The sequence below is a fragment of the Clytia hemisphaerica genome, unplaced genomic scaffold (genome assembly GCF_902728285.1).
Source record: "Clytia hemisphaerica strain Z4C2 unplaced genomic scaffold, Clytia hemisphaerica genome assembly, whole genome shotgun sequence".
NCBI lineage: Eukaryota > Metazoa > Cnidaria > Hydrozoa > Leptothecata > Clytiidae > Clytia > Clytia hemisphaerica.
Window position 1 is genome coordinate 279,256 of NW_027104371.1, and position 16,861 is coordinate 296,116.

Below are 16,861 nucleotides of genomic sequence, written 5' to 3' on the forward strand. Positions count from 1 at the left end.
GATTCGAATGTTTTGTTTTGAAAAGACAGGAAAGACAAAAAAGGATATACATGAATTGTCGGGTTTGAGAAGTCAACAAACGCGTGCAAATTAGCGCGGATGCAAAGAAGAAGTGAAAGAACTAGTAGACGATGCTATCGTCCGTATAATATACTATTTTGATACAATGATATAACATAGTTTGTATTATTATAAAACGTAATATGTTGAGTCTGTGTGCAAAAGGGACGAACTTTTTTTTCAAAGGCACGAACTTTTTTTCAAAGGCACAAACTTTTTTTCAAAGGCACGAACTTTTTTCAAAAGGCACAAACTTTTTTTTCAATGGCACGAACTTTTTTTCAAAAGGCACGAACTTTTTTTCGAAAGGCACAAACTTTTTTTCGAAAGGCACAAACTTTTTTTCGAAAGGCACAAACTTTTTTTCGAAAGGCACAAACTTTTTTTCAAAAGGCACAAACTTTTTTTCGAAAGGCACGAACTTTTTTTCGAAAGGCACGAACTTTTTTTCGAAAGGCACAAACTTTTTTTTCAAAGGCACAAACTTTTTTTCAAAGGCACAAACTTTTTTTCGAAAGGCACGAACTTTTTTTCAAAAGGCACGAAGGGCACAAAGGCACGCAAGGCACGAAAAAAATCAAACTCGAATAAATGTAATCGAAATTCCAGAGAACTTCATAATTCCCCAAACAACATTACATTACTATGTCAAACTCCCATCACATAAATTTTACAATTACGTCAGAGTAGACTACACTCGCCACCGAAGAGGTTTATTTGGAAAGGGTAATTATATTTTATTGTTCGCTTCTTTTTTTAAAGATTCGCCGGGTTGGAAAAGTATGAATTTCTTTGTACATATTTTACCTACCCCAAATATTTAGGAGGCTGAGTTTTAAACGAATTGTAAAGTTGAAACGAACGATAAATGTATCAAGGTCTGTTTTACTTACCCCCTGGTGACTTAACAAAAGAGACTTAACTCGATGTTACAATCCAATTATTGAAAGTTTGTCTCGGCCTTTTTATAATGAGCGAGACATACGTTCTCTGATTACGCAATTTTCATATTGACATTTTCGAGGCATTTTGATGTAACTGTCAGTGGAAGCTAACATGCATAGCCCTCAAATGACTGACCAATCAAAGCAGCAAAATTTCAAAACAAATGAACTACGCAGCTTCGCTCGCAGCTCTACTCTACCATTTTCGTTTTGATTTAACTTTGTATTTTAATGACCAGCCAGGTTATTCGACCAACATTTTACCGAACATCCAAAGTCATTTGATTTGAGTTAATGAACGGTGTATTAAAAAATACACAATTTCTCTTTCGCACCAAGTAGGCTTTTAAATCAAAAAATGAAAAAAATCCATAGTGGAACACACGTGAGTGTCTGTGCACTCTAAGAGGAATATGGATGGCGCGCGGAAGCGCCGATAAATACTATCTTGTTTAAAACGAAACTATGTCATTTAAACCGATACTATCTCGTTTAAAAAGAAACTATGTTTCATTCAGGGGATACTATTTCCCTTAAAAAGAAACTAAGCTCATTTCAGGAGAAACTATCTCATTTAAAACGAAACTATCTCATTTAAAACGAAACTTTCTCATTTAAAACGAAACTTTCTCATTTAAAACGAAACTATCTCATTTAAAACGAAACTATCTCATTTAAAACGAAACTATCTCATTTAAAACGAAACTATCTCATTTAAAAAGAAACTATGTTTCATTCAGGGGATACTATTTCCCTTAAAAATAAACTAAGTTCATTTAAAAAGAACCTATCATATTTATTTAACCGAAATATCTCAGTTCGTCGGAAACTTACGTCCTGAAAAGGCGAGTTACAGTAAACGAGTTATAAATACGGTTTTATAAAAAAGCCGAGTAAGTAAGAGTTGCAACTCGGGCTTGTAAAAAAAGGCGTGCTTTTCTCTGAAGTAGCCAAAAAGTCAAAATTTTGATAAGTCATTCAGTCACGTGGGTCGCGTTTTACTGTCTGGTCCGTATTTTACAGGTGGGTACATAGGGAAAATGGGTGCTGGGTATGTGCTCGAGCCCCCGGGGGGGGGGGTACGGTATGTGCCGCCCTCAAGGGTACCTTTTTTGGACTTCCAAAGTCCCGCTAATGGTCGGAAAAATCAGAAAATCAACTTTCAGTCCCACTAAGGGTCAGGAAAAAAGAAAAAATTTCAACTTTTTACCCCCTGAAAGATCGAAATTTGGTCAAAATTGATCAAATTTGTCCCGCTAAGGGTCGTAAAATTCCCAAAATTTTCCTTTTTATCCTTTTTAGTCCCGGTGAGGGTCCAAAGTTCAAAAGTCGGGCAGCACCCTCCCCCGTCAGCTCGCAACCCTAGTACCCCCAGGCCCCCTCCTTGCCAAGATGCACGAAAGGCCCCGCCCTATTTTCAAAAAAGGTTGTTTGTTGAAAAGGAGGAACAGACACTTTGAGAAAATGGCCTCTTTGGCTAGTTCTTAAAAAGCACGATTTTTCTTCTAAGCTCGAGTTACAACTCTTCATTAATCGGCTTTTTGATAAAACAGTATTTATAACTCGTTTACTGTAACTCGTCTTTTCTGGGCGTAAGTTTCCAATAAACTCGTTTAGAAATGATAGTTTCTTTTTAAATGAGATAGTTTCTTTTTAAACGAGACAGTTTCTTTTTAAACGAGATAGTTTCTTTTTAAATGAGAGTTTCTTTTTAAATGATATAGCTTCTTTTTAAATGAGATAGTTTCGTTTTAAGTGAGATACTGTAGTTTCTCCTGAAACGAACTTAGTTTCTCCTGAAACGAACTTAGTTTCTTTTTAACAACATAGTTTCGTTTTAAACAAGATAGTATTTATTGGCGCTTCCGCACGCCATAGAGGAACGAAGAAGTATGATCGATAAACTTGGTGGAGTTATCAAACAAATTTGTTGTCAAAGAGATTTAACAGTAAGTGAAAATACAGGCCAGATATCAAACAGTCCCATGTTTCAACCAATCGTCCAAGTTCGAGCAGTTGACGATAAATCAAAACAAAAATGGTAGAGGAGAGCTGTGAGCAGAGCTGCATAGTTCATTTGTTTTGAAATTTTGCTGCTTTGATTGGTCAGTCATTTAATGGCTATGCAAGTTTCCCTCCACTGATGCAAGTTACCCGACTTCACGGTACTATCTTTGCTTTAAAACAATACTACCTTTTTTTAAAACATACTTTCTTCATTTAAAAATATACTATCTTTTTAAAACATAATATCTTTTTAAAACAATACCGTGAGTGGTCCTAAATTCGACAGCCCTGCCTAATTTCGACCCCCCAAATAACTGTTATGAAAAAAATCTCTATGTTTACAAACATTCCCTCTCCAAGTTGAATGATAAACTATTGCAAGAACAAAACATCTAACAAGATGACTTAAATGTCAAGATGTCAATTAATATGATCAAAAAAGTGTGAGTTGTAAAAATAATTACCTTTTATTCTGAATCCGTTGTTTGTGTTCAAATTGTTAACTTAAATGTTATTTGATTTAATGGGTTCAATGTGTTATTTAATGGGTTTAATGTATTAAATCTCACAGTTTAGTTGACACTTTGGTATCTTCGTTGCGTCACACCAAAAGGTTTGTTTTTATTTTAGTTTGTATCTTTGAAAGACCCCATCGATCTTTTTTTTAAACATACTATCTTCGTTTAAAAATATACTATCTTTTTAAAACAATAGAAACCATCTTTGTGTAAAAACATACTCTCTTCGTTTAAAAACATACTACAGTATCTCATTTAAAAAGAAACTTTTTAAGTTGAACCGATACTTACATCCAAAATCAAAATCAAAGGAAAAAAACCAAGATAGTATGTTTAAAAAAAAGATAGTATCGTTTTAAACAAGATCGTATTTATTGGTACTTCCACACGCCATACGACACTACTAAACCATGGTTTCAGCCCACTTTTCAGGTGCCCCCATTGAGCATGGTGCCCCCAGCAATTTAGGTCCCCTTGAAAAATTGCTTTGAGTTAGGTACCCCTATTCAGCAGATAATTTCTTTGAATTGACACTTTTTGTTCTTTTGTCATTCCTAAAATCATGCTCACGCATGAACGCCTGCTAATAAGCTTTGTTGTTATGCTATAAAGATGGCGGCTGTAAATCAAAACAATCACATTAGAAAAATATAGCAAAAGATGGGGTGATGAGAAATGAAAGAAAAATTGGATGGGAAACTAGGTGCTGGGGTAAAAAAATTCAATAATAGGGTGGGGCGTCAAATGTCAAAGTCAGAAAATTCAAGATGTAGTGTTTTTTAAAGAAAATTTAACCTATTGTGAGGCATTCTGCGCAATTTTTAAGGTCAGAAGTCCAAGATTGGCCGAACCCCTCTGGGGGTACTGATTCGCACTACAGGCAAAAATTGGAAAAAATGGCATTTTCTGGCCTTTTCAGGCCTGTAAATATGTCAAAACTATTGCAAATCTTATTTTTTTCATTTGCTGTACTAAACTTTATGAAGAAACAAAAAAATAATCATTTTGGGTTGAAAATTGTGCCCATTGGAGCCCTGAACGAGCCGTTTTAAGCCAATTTTGGGTAGCAAAATGCTTTTTAAGGCCAATTTTGTAAGCTCATAAACTTCAAACTGATTAAATCACATGTCTGAAATTTTCAGAGATGGAAGTCTTCAATAAAGTCTTTAAGCGAAATGAATTTCAAGTTTTTCACTTTTTTCAAAAATTCATAATGGCGTCTTCAAAAATCGCTTTTTAGCAAAAAAAATTCATATTTATCAAAAAATAGCATTAAAATAGCATTTTTTAAGGCAAGCTTCTACAAACTGAGTTTAAATGCTGACTGAAATTTTTTATGCAATGCTAGTAGTCTGGAGATACTCCAGGGAAATCAAAATCATTTGGATCTGGGATGCGTCTATGTCCACCATTATGGAAATAAAATCCCTGCTAAGAGCCATTTTTCAGGCAAAAACCCAAATTTGAACTGAAAAAATCTCTAAAATGACAATAGACATGGGCCCGAATTTTCTTGCAGTGATAGTATTCTGGAAATACTACAGGAAAATCAAAATCATCTGGGTTTGGGATTTGGGTATATCCACCATTTTGGAATTGAAATTCCTGCTAAAACGCAATATTTCAAGCAAAAATCCCATTTTTGACTGGAAAAATCTTGAAAATGGCAATAAACATGAACCTAAAATCTTTTTGCAGTGATAGCCTTCTGGAAATACTCCAGGGAAATCAAAATCCTTTGGGTTTAGGATAAGGGTATGTCTGCCATTATGGAATATAAATATGTGCTAAAACTGGCTAAAATGCAACATTTCAAGCAAAAACTCCATTTTTGACTAAAAACTGCTCTGAAATGGCAATAGACATGGACCCAAATTTCTTTGAAGTGATGATAGTATTCTGTGAATTCTCCTGGGAAAACAAATGCATTTGAGTCTGAAATTTGTTTACATCCACCATTATGGAAATGAAATCTCTGTTAAAATGTTACATATTTCCATCCAATACGTCATAATTGACTAGATATTTTGTATGTTACATTAAACAAAGAATATGAATTTACATATTATATTTTATTATTTTTGATACTGATATCTTTTTGGGAAAAATTTTTGTTCGATTTTGCAGATGAGCTCCAACTGAGAAATTTAGTCCCAGTGAAAATTAATCACATTAAAGTAAGTCAGCAAAAAAAGATTTTCCTAGGGGTTTGAGTAAAGAACTGAACAGCCATCATAAGTTTCTTTATTTATCATGTATTTAAATTTGTGCTATCAAATGCTAAGAATAAATAAGTAAATAATATTCAATATATTTATCTTTCAGGAAGTAAACACTTACGAAATGAGTTTATCATTGTCTAATTTTGTCTCTAATTTTGATCTTAATTAAAGGTAAAGAGGTTGTAGAATTTGGGTTAGTGAGGTAAAAATCACTAAAAAGCTGGTTAAATGTAAGGTCCTACACTTTAGAGCCTCCTGATTTCAAATATTAAATTATTTTTACATAGACTTAATGCATAGAAAGTGATAGGTCTAAATAGGTTTCCTCGATTCCAAGAAGCTACCTTCTAGAGGCTATTATTGTCCATGCAAAAACTTTTCAGGAAAAATAACTATATAGATGAAATCAGAGTAGTACCCCTGACCCAAAAATGTTTACAACTCGAGCACCAAAGGATAAAAGAATCATATTTTTCATCTTCATTTTTAATCTTTATTTTCCAATTTTTTTTGAATTATTTTTCTCAGAAATTATAGTGCTCCAAATTATCTTTGAAACAGTATATAATATGTGAGGATTGATGCATTCTTTGAAAAATGGCGAGCAAAAGGAAGATTAGTGCACACTTAAAGCGAATGAACTTTAGTAAACGTAATATTTTCTAATCATTGTTTTTTTGGTACTGGAGTTTTTAATTATTCAACATGACTCTGTGCCTAGCAAAAGATCTATTAGAGCTGTTTGGAGCTGGAATTAGCTCTAGTGAATGAAAAATCTACTTTTCGAAATTTGTCAAAAACATCAAATATTGACTTATTGATATATGATTGATTTGTTCACAGAAGAATAGAAATAAAAATCAGTTTTCTGATAAAATGGAGATACCTCACATTGGATGAAATTCTAATGAAACCAAGATGATGAAAAAACTGTTTTCCGGCGGTGATCACACCGGCTGGATTGGGAAACAATTTCAAGTTGGACGTTATCTATGCACTGTTGAAAGCCTTATTGCCGAAGGTAGGAATTTTTTTTCTCTATGGAAAAAATTATGAAATATATGAATATCCTCCCTCTTGGCTCTCTTCTTTGCTTGACTCCAAAGAAGCCATTCACAGAACTTTCCAGGGAATTTCCCTTCTGTCCACTTCTTTTCTTCTATTTATCAGCGCCATTAGTTTTATGGCATTGAGGTGATGTCCCTTTCTTGATTGCACAGTGCTGATGAGTGCCAATAAGGACAAAATGCATACACACGATCTTCTGATAGAAGAAATTTGGGCATATTAGATATATAAATGACAAGAAAGTGTTATTATTTCATTTCTAGCTCTGGAAAACAATCCAAAATTTCTTTTGAATTTTCTAAATAAAGTTTTATCTATCAATATTTTGCTGATTTGTTATAATATAAAAAAATTTATCTATTTTAGGTGGTTTTGCTCTTGTTTTTGTTGTGAGGACACAGTCAGGCCAAAGATGTGCTCTCAAAAGGACTTCAGTCAACGAAGAAGTAGACCTGATTGTTTCACGTCAAGAAATCAATATTATGGTGAGTGGAGAATCTTTCTTGAGAACATTAAGGTTGCATACTTTTTAATGTTCAAAACCAAAAAACTGAAACTGTTTCACTAAACTGCAAAACAGAAGCTGTTACATTGCTAATTCAATTTCTAGGATCTTGCCTAAAGTCACAGCAACGAATTTCAAAATGGTAGGCCAGCGGAAGAAAACATTAAAGCTTAGGGCTTCTGCATGTGTGCACTTAGTGAACCAGCGTAAACAAAATGTAGTGCTTGGTTATAATAATGGTTTAGCAAAACAAAAAATCAAATGGTGCAGTTTGTTTGCTAAACCCTTGGTTTAGCGAACGAAGAAAACACAGAAAAAAGACTGTTGGCTTTGATCGTCTGTTTAGGTAAACTTTTAAATGAATCAATGCGTTCGCTAAACCCTCTGTTTCACTTTTTTGGGTTTTTGGCTAAATGGTATGCACCCTAACTTTCTACCACAATTTTCATTTTTTGATAAATGACGATTTATTCTCAACTTCAGTTGAGCTAAAATCTGACAATGTCTGTCTGTATGTCCGTCAGAAACCTTTGGGGCAGCCTGGAGACTTCAAAAATTGAACGAATGTTGTCAAAAATAATCGAATGTTTTGGAAATTCAAACACTACTTGGCGCGTGAAATTATGTTAGGAGAAAATAGTTTTGATCAAAAATATTACTTCTAAAAATGAAGTGAAGAAGCGTAATTTCTCCTTATAGTTTCGTTGTTTACGTATTTGTAATCTGCGTCTTGTTTGTGGCGGGACGGCGGAAAAGATGGCGTATTATCAGAATTTTTTGGCGGGAGAGTTGGGTATTACAAAATAATACCCCGCCGTAGGATAAGAGCGCGCAACCTAAATAAAATCAGTCATATAATTAGAATGAAAATCGCAATTTGAGTGGTACCTGCAATTTAATTTTTTAAAATTTTTTTTTGTCCTTTTATTAGAAACTGTTATCGGGACATAAGAACACAATCAAGCTATTGGAATCCGCAATTATTCCCACAGAGCCCGGGATCCATGAAGTTCTTATGTTAATGGAACTATGCAAAGGTGAAATAGCTTTTTGATATTCTTTTCATATTAATACAATCTGGTTGACAAGGTCTGTACATCAAGGTATTGTCTGAAGTTTTGTTTTCTATGAAAAACTTTATAAAAACAGGCAAAAATTACCAGTTCACCTGAATCTTCAATCGGTAAGAAGGTGTAGTAGTACAGAGTAGTAAGTAAGTCTGCGACCGCAGTAAGATAGAGTCGAATTTTACGTGGATAGCCCAGTAATCTAGGACTTTTAGACAGTCTTTCGATTGTTTTCACGGGGTCCACGGCCAGCCGGCTAGGCTATCTATGAACTGAACGGAACATTGGAAGGAGCGGTGATTCGAACTGCGAATCCCTGGTTTAAGACGCTGACGCCTTTGACCACTTGGCCATCGCTCCATGAGAGGCGGCCTAAAGGCTTTTCTTTTGATAAATGCTTACCTGAAGGTGGGGAGAGTGCCACTCTTTCTGTCTCCCTGAATCTTTCTCACCGTAGCTAGTAGTAAAACGCCACTTGCATCGTGTGAAGACTTGTGCAGAGAAAATTTTAGCAGCGGACAAAATAGAAGAAAAGTTGTATAACTATAAATAAAAAATCATGCAATCATTTACTTTACTGAGTTTGTTAATATTATGTTAAGGTGGGCCATTGACCTTTTACATAGTTATAATGTATGTTGATTCAGCAGATTGAAATAAATAGAATCTTTTGTAATGAATCAAGAAAAATGTGGAGCAAGATTTTTTTCTTCCTTTTATTTACAAATTTGAAAGGACTCTTTTATTAAAATTTTGCTGACATCAGTTTCAGACGAGTCAGGTGTATATAACACCGTATAATTCCTTTAAGGTGGGAAATCTTTGCTCTATCAATCAAATATTCAATTTGCAATCAATTTGTTTTTATGAAATTGATAAATTGGTCATGAAAATTCACACATGTTTATAGTCATAACAAGCAATTAAAGTTGTTCTTTTTATTTGTTTATATTTTCTAGCTGGTAGTGTTATTGATCTAATGAACGAGCACATCAATTCGGGCTTCAATGAGAGTTTGGTACTGAAGATATTTTGTGATACCTGTGAGGCTGTATCAGTACTTCATCATAACGAACCACCTGTCCTGCATAGAGATCTGAAGGTATGTATGAACCACGGATATCATAAATAACACACCCAAATGTCAACGCGGTCATATTTTGCACATGTGAAATATTAAATATCGCAAATATTTCGATGTTCTCAACCAATCTAAATGCTTTTTTTTTGAGTCGGCAATAATTCATCATAATGAACCACCTGTTTTGCATAGAGATTTAAGATATGTATGAACCACATTTATCATAAATAACACATTAAATAGGGCTTCTCTGTTCCTGTCGAAGCAAAAATTCACTTTTTGCAAAATATTCTATATCAAGAATATTCTTTGCTTCCTGTCATGTTATCTGTTTGTTCAGATTGATTAAATTACAAGCACAATACTCTGGTCTAATTTCTTTTAAATGAGCTCTTTGCCATAGTCATGTAATTCACACTTTTTCAAACAATACAAACGTGCCTTTTTAGCGTTCGGCCTTCTTGAATTATGAAAAGTTATCATAAAAAAGGATATCATTAAAAATAACAGACCAAGTGCCCTTTTTCGTCTCTAATGGACGCTGCCCTGCCTTTTAAGGATTTGCCTTGCGACTTAGATTTTGAGGGCAAAAGTAAAATAGTTCTTAAAAATGCTGATGTAAAGGCTTTAAGTTTTACATAAGTGTTCCTGTTTCATATCAGATACATGTCTCCTATTGCTATATTGTGTTCGATTTCGTGCTGAATAAATAAATAAATTGTTTTTCTGACCGATCTTGCTCCACATCCGTGTCAATTTAATGTGAAAAAGCTTGTAATTTAAAATTGATGAGTAAGCAAACGATATCAACTTAGCTTAAAGCTAAACTTTTAAGTAACTCACAAAATTAATCTTTGGTGAGTTTAACTATATTGCCTTGTTTTTTTACCAAATTTTGACGTCTTGACATAGCAAACATTACTGAAATATTTTACACACTGTTCCTTTTCTTTGATTAGGTTGAAAACGTTCTAGGCAAGGAGAGCGGCGATTTCGTGTTGTGTGATTTTGGTAGCGCACGGTTGGGTGAGATGGACCCAAACAGGGACAGTGTTCGTGAAATTGAGGATGAGATTCAAAAGTAAGAGCTATTTGTTTTCATAAACTCTTTATAGTTTTTTTTTACTTCAGGACACCCCATTCCCACTGACTAAACCTCTATGGGAATTGATCTTTTAGGACTTGGGATTTGAAATCAATTGTTTTCAAGTCGAAAAATTCAGTGGGAATTAAAAAAGTAGCACAATACTTTGCAGTGAGGATTTGTTTACTTGATTATTTCTAGCGGGGAATAATAATTTTCCACTGGGGAGAATATTTTAAGCCTTTTTTCATCATTTATCGTCAGTTGTTTTCTTCCTAGTGGCCAAAATTTTCTTGGATTCAGATTTTTCCGATCGAAATGAATCTCGAATTTTTTCCCCAATGTTTAAGATACATCAATTTGTGTTTTTAGATACACAACAGTTGCATACCGGGCACCTGAAATGATTGATCTCTACGCTGGCCACATAATCAACACCAAGTCTGACGTCTGGGTACGTTATTCTGCTTTATAGTGTACAACTTGTTGTGTGTGTAGAACGAAGTCAGAAAGTCAGCTACTGCACCAGACTGCAGGCCTTTTTTTATAAGAACAATTTTATAGAAACACTAGTCTGAAAATTTTCCAAAACCTAGAACTAAATAAGAACAATCCTGAGCCTCAGATTTTGGGAATTATTGAAACGTACTGGTTTTAACAGATTGCTTGTAGTAAGCTTTCGTAGGATTGTAATTTCATTTTACTCTTGTTTGGTCCTAAAACTAAAAGGTGTCCTAATGAAACCAAAAAAATCCTTGCCTTTCTTTCAAGCTACAAGCTTTTCGTCAAGTTGAAAATTACAAGAAAATATACCATTCAAAAGCTCATAACAGCTAAGAGATGATAATAGAAGTTGTAATTCATGTAATTTCTTTTGTTGCACCAAGCTGTATACATTAACCAGTACGAATCTTAAAAATTTCCGAAGTTCCCCTTTGATAGACCTTTTCATAAATTATGTCACCAGCAACTCTTACCTCGTTTTCAAAATATTGCTATGGTAATTGATTCCCAAAGGAGTTCATAAGGAGTTTTTACTATTTATAAAAGTAACATTTGAAGACTCAAGGGATTTAATCACCTGGGTAATGGTTTCAAAACGAGGCAGGCTTTGCACTAAAAACGATTTATGAAAAGGCCTATCTGGTTATTTCCTACTCTGTACCAGAGTGTATCTCACCGTTTATCGCTTCATAGTACATTCTGTACAGCTTTGTACAAAATTCACGTACTGAGACCTTTGCGATGAAGTATGATTTATAAATAGCAACACTTCTCTAATCGTCTCCCCTTTCTCACCAACTATCCTCCTTTGCAGCGGTCGGTTTGAAAAATCTCAAATGAGAAAAGACAATGACAACAGACCCTCTACGGCAATGAATTTCGAAATGAGCCATAGATAGGGTGTGTGTACAGACAAGTCATTTCAACGCTTTCTCTTTTGTTACATACAGGCACTTGGGTGTTTGCTCTACAAGCTTTGCTTCTTCACTTCTCCTTTTGGTGAAAGCACACTGGCAATACAGAGTGGCCATTTCACTATACCTGAGGATTCAAGATATTCCAAAGAATTGCATAGTTTGATTTGTGAGTAATATTAGAGAGCTTCCGAAATCACAAAGATAACGGTGACGGCGGCGTGAGAGTAGTCTTTACCGTCGTCGGCATATCACAACGACAACGACGACGACAAAGACCACTCTCACGTCGCCGTCGCTGTCGCCGTTCTCTTTGTGATTTCGGAAGCTCTCTATTATTCTTTTAGACGAAACTATTTAAATTTTTGATCTAAGTCTGACGCCCAGATCTCGAATTTCACGCAGTTTTTGAGTAAATAGATCTTTTGTTAAAGGCCAAGGCATGCCAGTCCAACATTTCATCCCACATGTCCATTTTCGAATGTTGGATAAAATGTCGAGCCGTCATAGTAAAACATAGTAAAACAAAAAAGGAAAATATAAAACAAATATATGGACTGTACAAAATACTTGGGCTGGTTTGCCCTCGATCATACTTTATACATATCAAAAGTTTGCCCAGATCACTACCTCGACCGCTGGTCTATTATTTCAAAAGATTTATTGATATACACTTTTTTTATTTTCAGGTTATATTTTAAATCCTGATCCAATCAAACGTCCTGATATTTATCAAACATATCTTGCTTTCAAGCTGGCCAACAAGAATTGTCCGGTCAGAAATAAATTTGTGAGTACCAATTATATGTCGACTTCATATATTTGCACTTTTGAGGACGGTGGAGTGACTGAACCTGCAGTTTTGACCTGCAAAATCGAGGACTGTAAAAGTGCTGATTTGTCGTCGCCCTCAGTCAGTCAGCAAGATCTAGTCAAATTGAAAGCTAACTCTCCACCGCATAATAACACAAAAGTCAATTTTTTCACCGAACGTGAAACTTTGTTTCTCTAGAAGTTGAAAGTTGCTCTAGCTTTCAGCTGCTTTAACATGAGTTGCACCCCTAGAGTTTGACGGCTTCTTGACGACTCTCAAGGCTACATTTTGAGCTGATATCTTTTTGAGGGCTATTATATATTTCTGAGGGCTATTTAATTAGTGAGGTATAGGGAAATTTTTATTTTTCTGTTATTTTACGGTATGCCGAGTGTCAAAGCCTAGAAGACAATAGTTTTTTACGTATTTTTCATGAATTTTAATTATATTTTCTGACACTAGTACCTATAATTGCTAATTGTTGTAAAGCTTTTAAATAAAGAAATTTTAAATACCTTTATGGCAGATTTAGTTTTAATATCAAAGCGTTTTCATCATGGTTTTCATTTTCAAGGCGGAGCGAATAGGATGAAATTTAGTTTAATTGGATTGGGCTTCTCATCTAATAGTTTTACTTCTTTTTTATAGAATACATCAATTTCTCCGGATGTTCTCCGCTCGATCAATATTCCCGTCAAAGAAACGCCTGAAAATAGGTCAGTACTTTTCTATTGTATGATAAGTGAAAAAGCTTATGTTGTGTAAAGAAGATTTAAAATACACTGTAATTGCCTGAAGATTGCTTCAGCATGAAACACTGTGTAGCAACACACGGATTGCAAAATTATATCAGTGCAGTCAAAACATGTGTTTACTCGAAAAAGTTCACGTGATTTTATTCCCATGTTAGGTTGGACTTAAAAAATTGTTGGTTTGCCGTCACCCGACCCTAGATTTTGGAGGGGGGTCGGTCGGTCAGAAAATTATTTATTTTGACGATTTGTGAAATTTTCGTACACGGAAGAGTTAAAACAGTTCAGTTTACATTTAGGTAATTTTGAATGGAAAATAGAAGAGCGCTAGCAGGGAATTCACGATTCTTATGCTTGAGACAGACAAGATACGAGTTTTTGATTTGATTGTTTGAAGTTTTTGAAGAAAAAAAAATTCTTCTTTAGAATGGCAATAAAATTTTTTGGGTCGGCAGGTTTCGAGGTAGGGTCAGTCGGGTGACAGCAAACCAACAATTTTTTAAGTCCAGCCTTACTTACTTTACAACTTGCAGCTGATAACTTTATCAGTGTCAATAAATTGGAGCCAATCAGAAATAAATTTCATGTAACAAGCACATAATAATTTCGAGTAAAAGCGGTATATATCATGCAGTATAAACTAAGAAAAACTTTCCCTTGAACCTTTTCTTTATTTTGCAACAAAAATAAAACCTCGGTCTTTTGATCATCTGAAAGAGTGTTTTCCTTTTTCTTAATCTCTATGATATCATCAAAAAGCTGTTTTGTTTTTCTAACCTTCAGGAGTAGCTCATCATCTTCACAATCATCTTCAACAAACCAATCACCTGCCGGCCCTGTCATGACGTCCGTGGCACCACGAGAAAGGCCTGTAACGACGTCGTTAGCGCCACGACAACGTCCGAAAGGAAACAACCAGGTGATTGACGGTCAAGAGGAAAATAGTGCTGCCGCTTTCAAACAAACGTCGAATGCACCTACGGAACCTCAATACAATCATAATACACAAATGGCGCCCCAATATCAACAATACATGATGCAGCAGCAACAACAGCCACCCGTTATGGGCGGTATGGTGCCCCATTCAATGATGCCCCAAGAATACGCCATGCAACAACAGTACCTACAACAGCAACAACAAATGAACTATTATCAACAACTTCAGCAACAACAGATTATGCAACAAGAGATGTTGCTAAGGCAACAACAACAACAAGAAATGGAAATGGCGGCTCGCAAACAACAGGAAATGGAAATAGCTGCCAGGCAACAAGAAGCTGCTAGGCAACAAGAAGCTGCTAGGCAACAAGAAGCTGCTAGGCAACAGGAGGCTGCTAGACAACAAGAGGCTGCTGCTAGGCAACAACAGGCACTACAGCAACAACAAGCACTGCAACAAGAAAAGGAAATGGCGGCTCGTCAAAACCAGAAAGAGGAATATATAAGACAGAGACAAGAACAATATAACCGTCTACAAAAATTGAAGGAAGAAGAGGAACAAGCTAAAATACGAATGCAAAGGATCATGGTCCAAAAACAAAAAATGTTGGACGACGATTTTAATCCACGCCAAGATCCCGTCGATCCGCGGCTATGTCATAGCGTTGAACCGCCGTCTGTGAGTAACGGAATAACGAGTAATAAACTGCAACAAATATCGAGCGGCCGCTCCTCTCCTAACGCGTTCGATGACGATTTTAGTCATTCGACGCCGGATCTATCGAATCCGTTTGCCGGACGTCGTGCGTCGGATGATACGGCAATTAATCCGTTCAACGCAAAGAAGAAAACCCATAATAGATCGCGTTCAGATACCTTTACAAAACTAGCCGCCAATCGTGCAGTCGATAAGCTCGGTATAAGCGGGCAATCGAGTCAAAATAAACAGCCATCGCCTCGATTATCTCCTATCCCTTCTGAAGCAAGAAACAGCGAGAAAACGAAACCGTTAGTGATCGATACGAATGAACCCCTGGTTTCGACTGATGGCCCTAATCCATTTCACCAGGAAAAAAAGATTGAGACGGGGGTATTATTAGCTCTTGATGAGGAGGATCAACAATACGACCAGTTACAAAAAGAATTGGATACTTTGGGAGTTATGCTGGATACGTTAGGAGTGAACGAGGAGACCGTCTCTCCGGTGGAGAATGCACGCACTTCATTAGATGTGTCACGGAATGACGCTTCTCCGTTGTTGTCACCCGCCATGTCGCCGCCAGAAGAAGGGCGGAAATACGTTTACCAGCGGACCTCGTCCTGCAGTAGTAGCGATCATTCGAATTCATCTAGTGATGAGGAAAATCATGACGTCACAGGTTCTACAACGCATGCGTATCAAGATTGTAATTCAGAAATGGCACATCAGGAATCAGGCTCTGAGATTGTGAATATTGAGGAACGCAGGCTACATCAAACAGCTGAAGTGGTTGGAAAAGCGTGGTCTAGTAGTGCTTCAACTGCACCTAAGACACAGCGTGATATCTTTGATGCTGCACCATTCGCTCCGCCTGTTAAGCAACAAACGCGCACTTCACATTCCAAGACTACGGCTGACGGTAAAATTAAACGACGTCAAGCTAAAAAGGAGAAACATCATAGGCCGCGCAACGATCAACCAAAGAAAAAAGAGACTAATCCTCAGGTTGTGAATGTTCTACAATCACAGCCTGTGGCTGCTAACCCTTTTGATGATTTCATCGCTTCAAGAAACCCACCTGCTGCCAAACAAACACCGCCCACTAACGCCCAAACAAAACCGCCTATTGCCAATCAAAGCTCGAACGACCCCTTTGAAATGGCGCCCATTAAAGTTTCAAAACATAAAAAGAGAATTGAAGAGACTAGTAAACCGTCTAGCGGTAGTCATGGAGATCCATTCAATATGGCACCTATGGCTGGTAAAAATAACCAAGCTTCTGATCCTTTTTCCGCCAAGGATGATCCATTCGGTGGTGCCCCATTTGTTCCGAATTCCCGTGCGGCTCCGAGCGAGAAGCCACGTAAAAAGCGCATATTACCAAATATCCCGCAATAATGACCGAAAAATTGAAAGAAAAAAAGAGATCGGCTTCAGAGCTTTGTTTTTATACACTAGGTGATATTTTTTTTCTTTATTTTGATTTTAATATTTTGAATTTATGAAAATTAATTTTTTATACAATTAAATTTACCTTTTTTTTTCTTAATTACTACGTTTAGTTCGTTTTAATTTTCCCAATGTTAGGGAACAAAAAGTCACAATCTTTTCCATTATGTTAAAGAAAGAGAACCATAGACATGAAGTGGCTACAAACGACGATCAAAAACTGATTAAAATCT

At 36.0% G+C, this 16,861-nt stretch overlaps 1 protein-coding gene across 1 annotated transcript; it reads left to right on the plus strand.

Annotated features, from left to right (window-relative positions):
- The first annotated feature begins 6,592 nt into the window (after positions 1-6,592).
- On the plus strand, positions 6,593-16,644 carry LOC136818543 (AP2-associated protein kinase 1-like). Its single transcript, XM_067074872.1, has 10 exons — positions 6,593-6,772; positions 7,186-7,304; positions 8,256-8,361; positions 9,351-9,493; positions 10,432-10,553; positions 10,929-11,010; positions 12,011-12,143; positions 12,664-12,764; positions 13,437-13,504; positions 14,324-16,644. Exons 1-10 carry the CDS (start codon positions 6,670-6,672, stop codon positions 16,575-16,577), a joined length of 3,231 nt encoding a protein of 1,076 aa, XP_066930973.1. The 5' UTR covers positions 6,593-6,669; the 3' UTR covers positions 16,578-16,644.
- Positions 16,645-16,861: the final 217 nt, after the last annotated feature.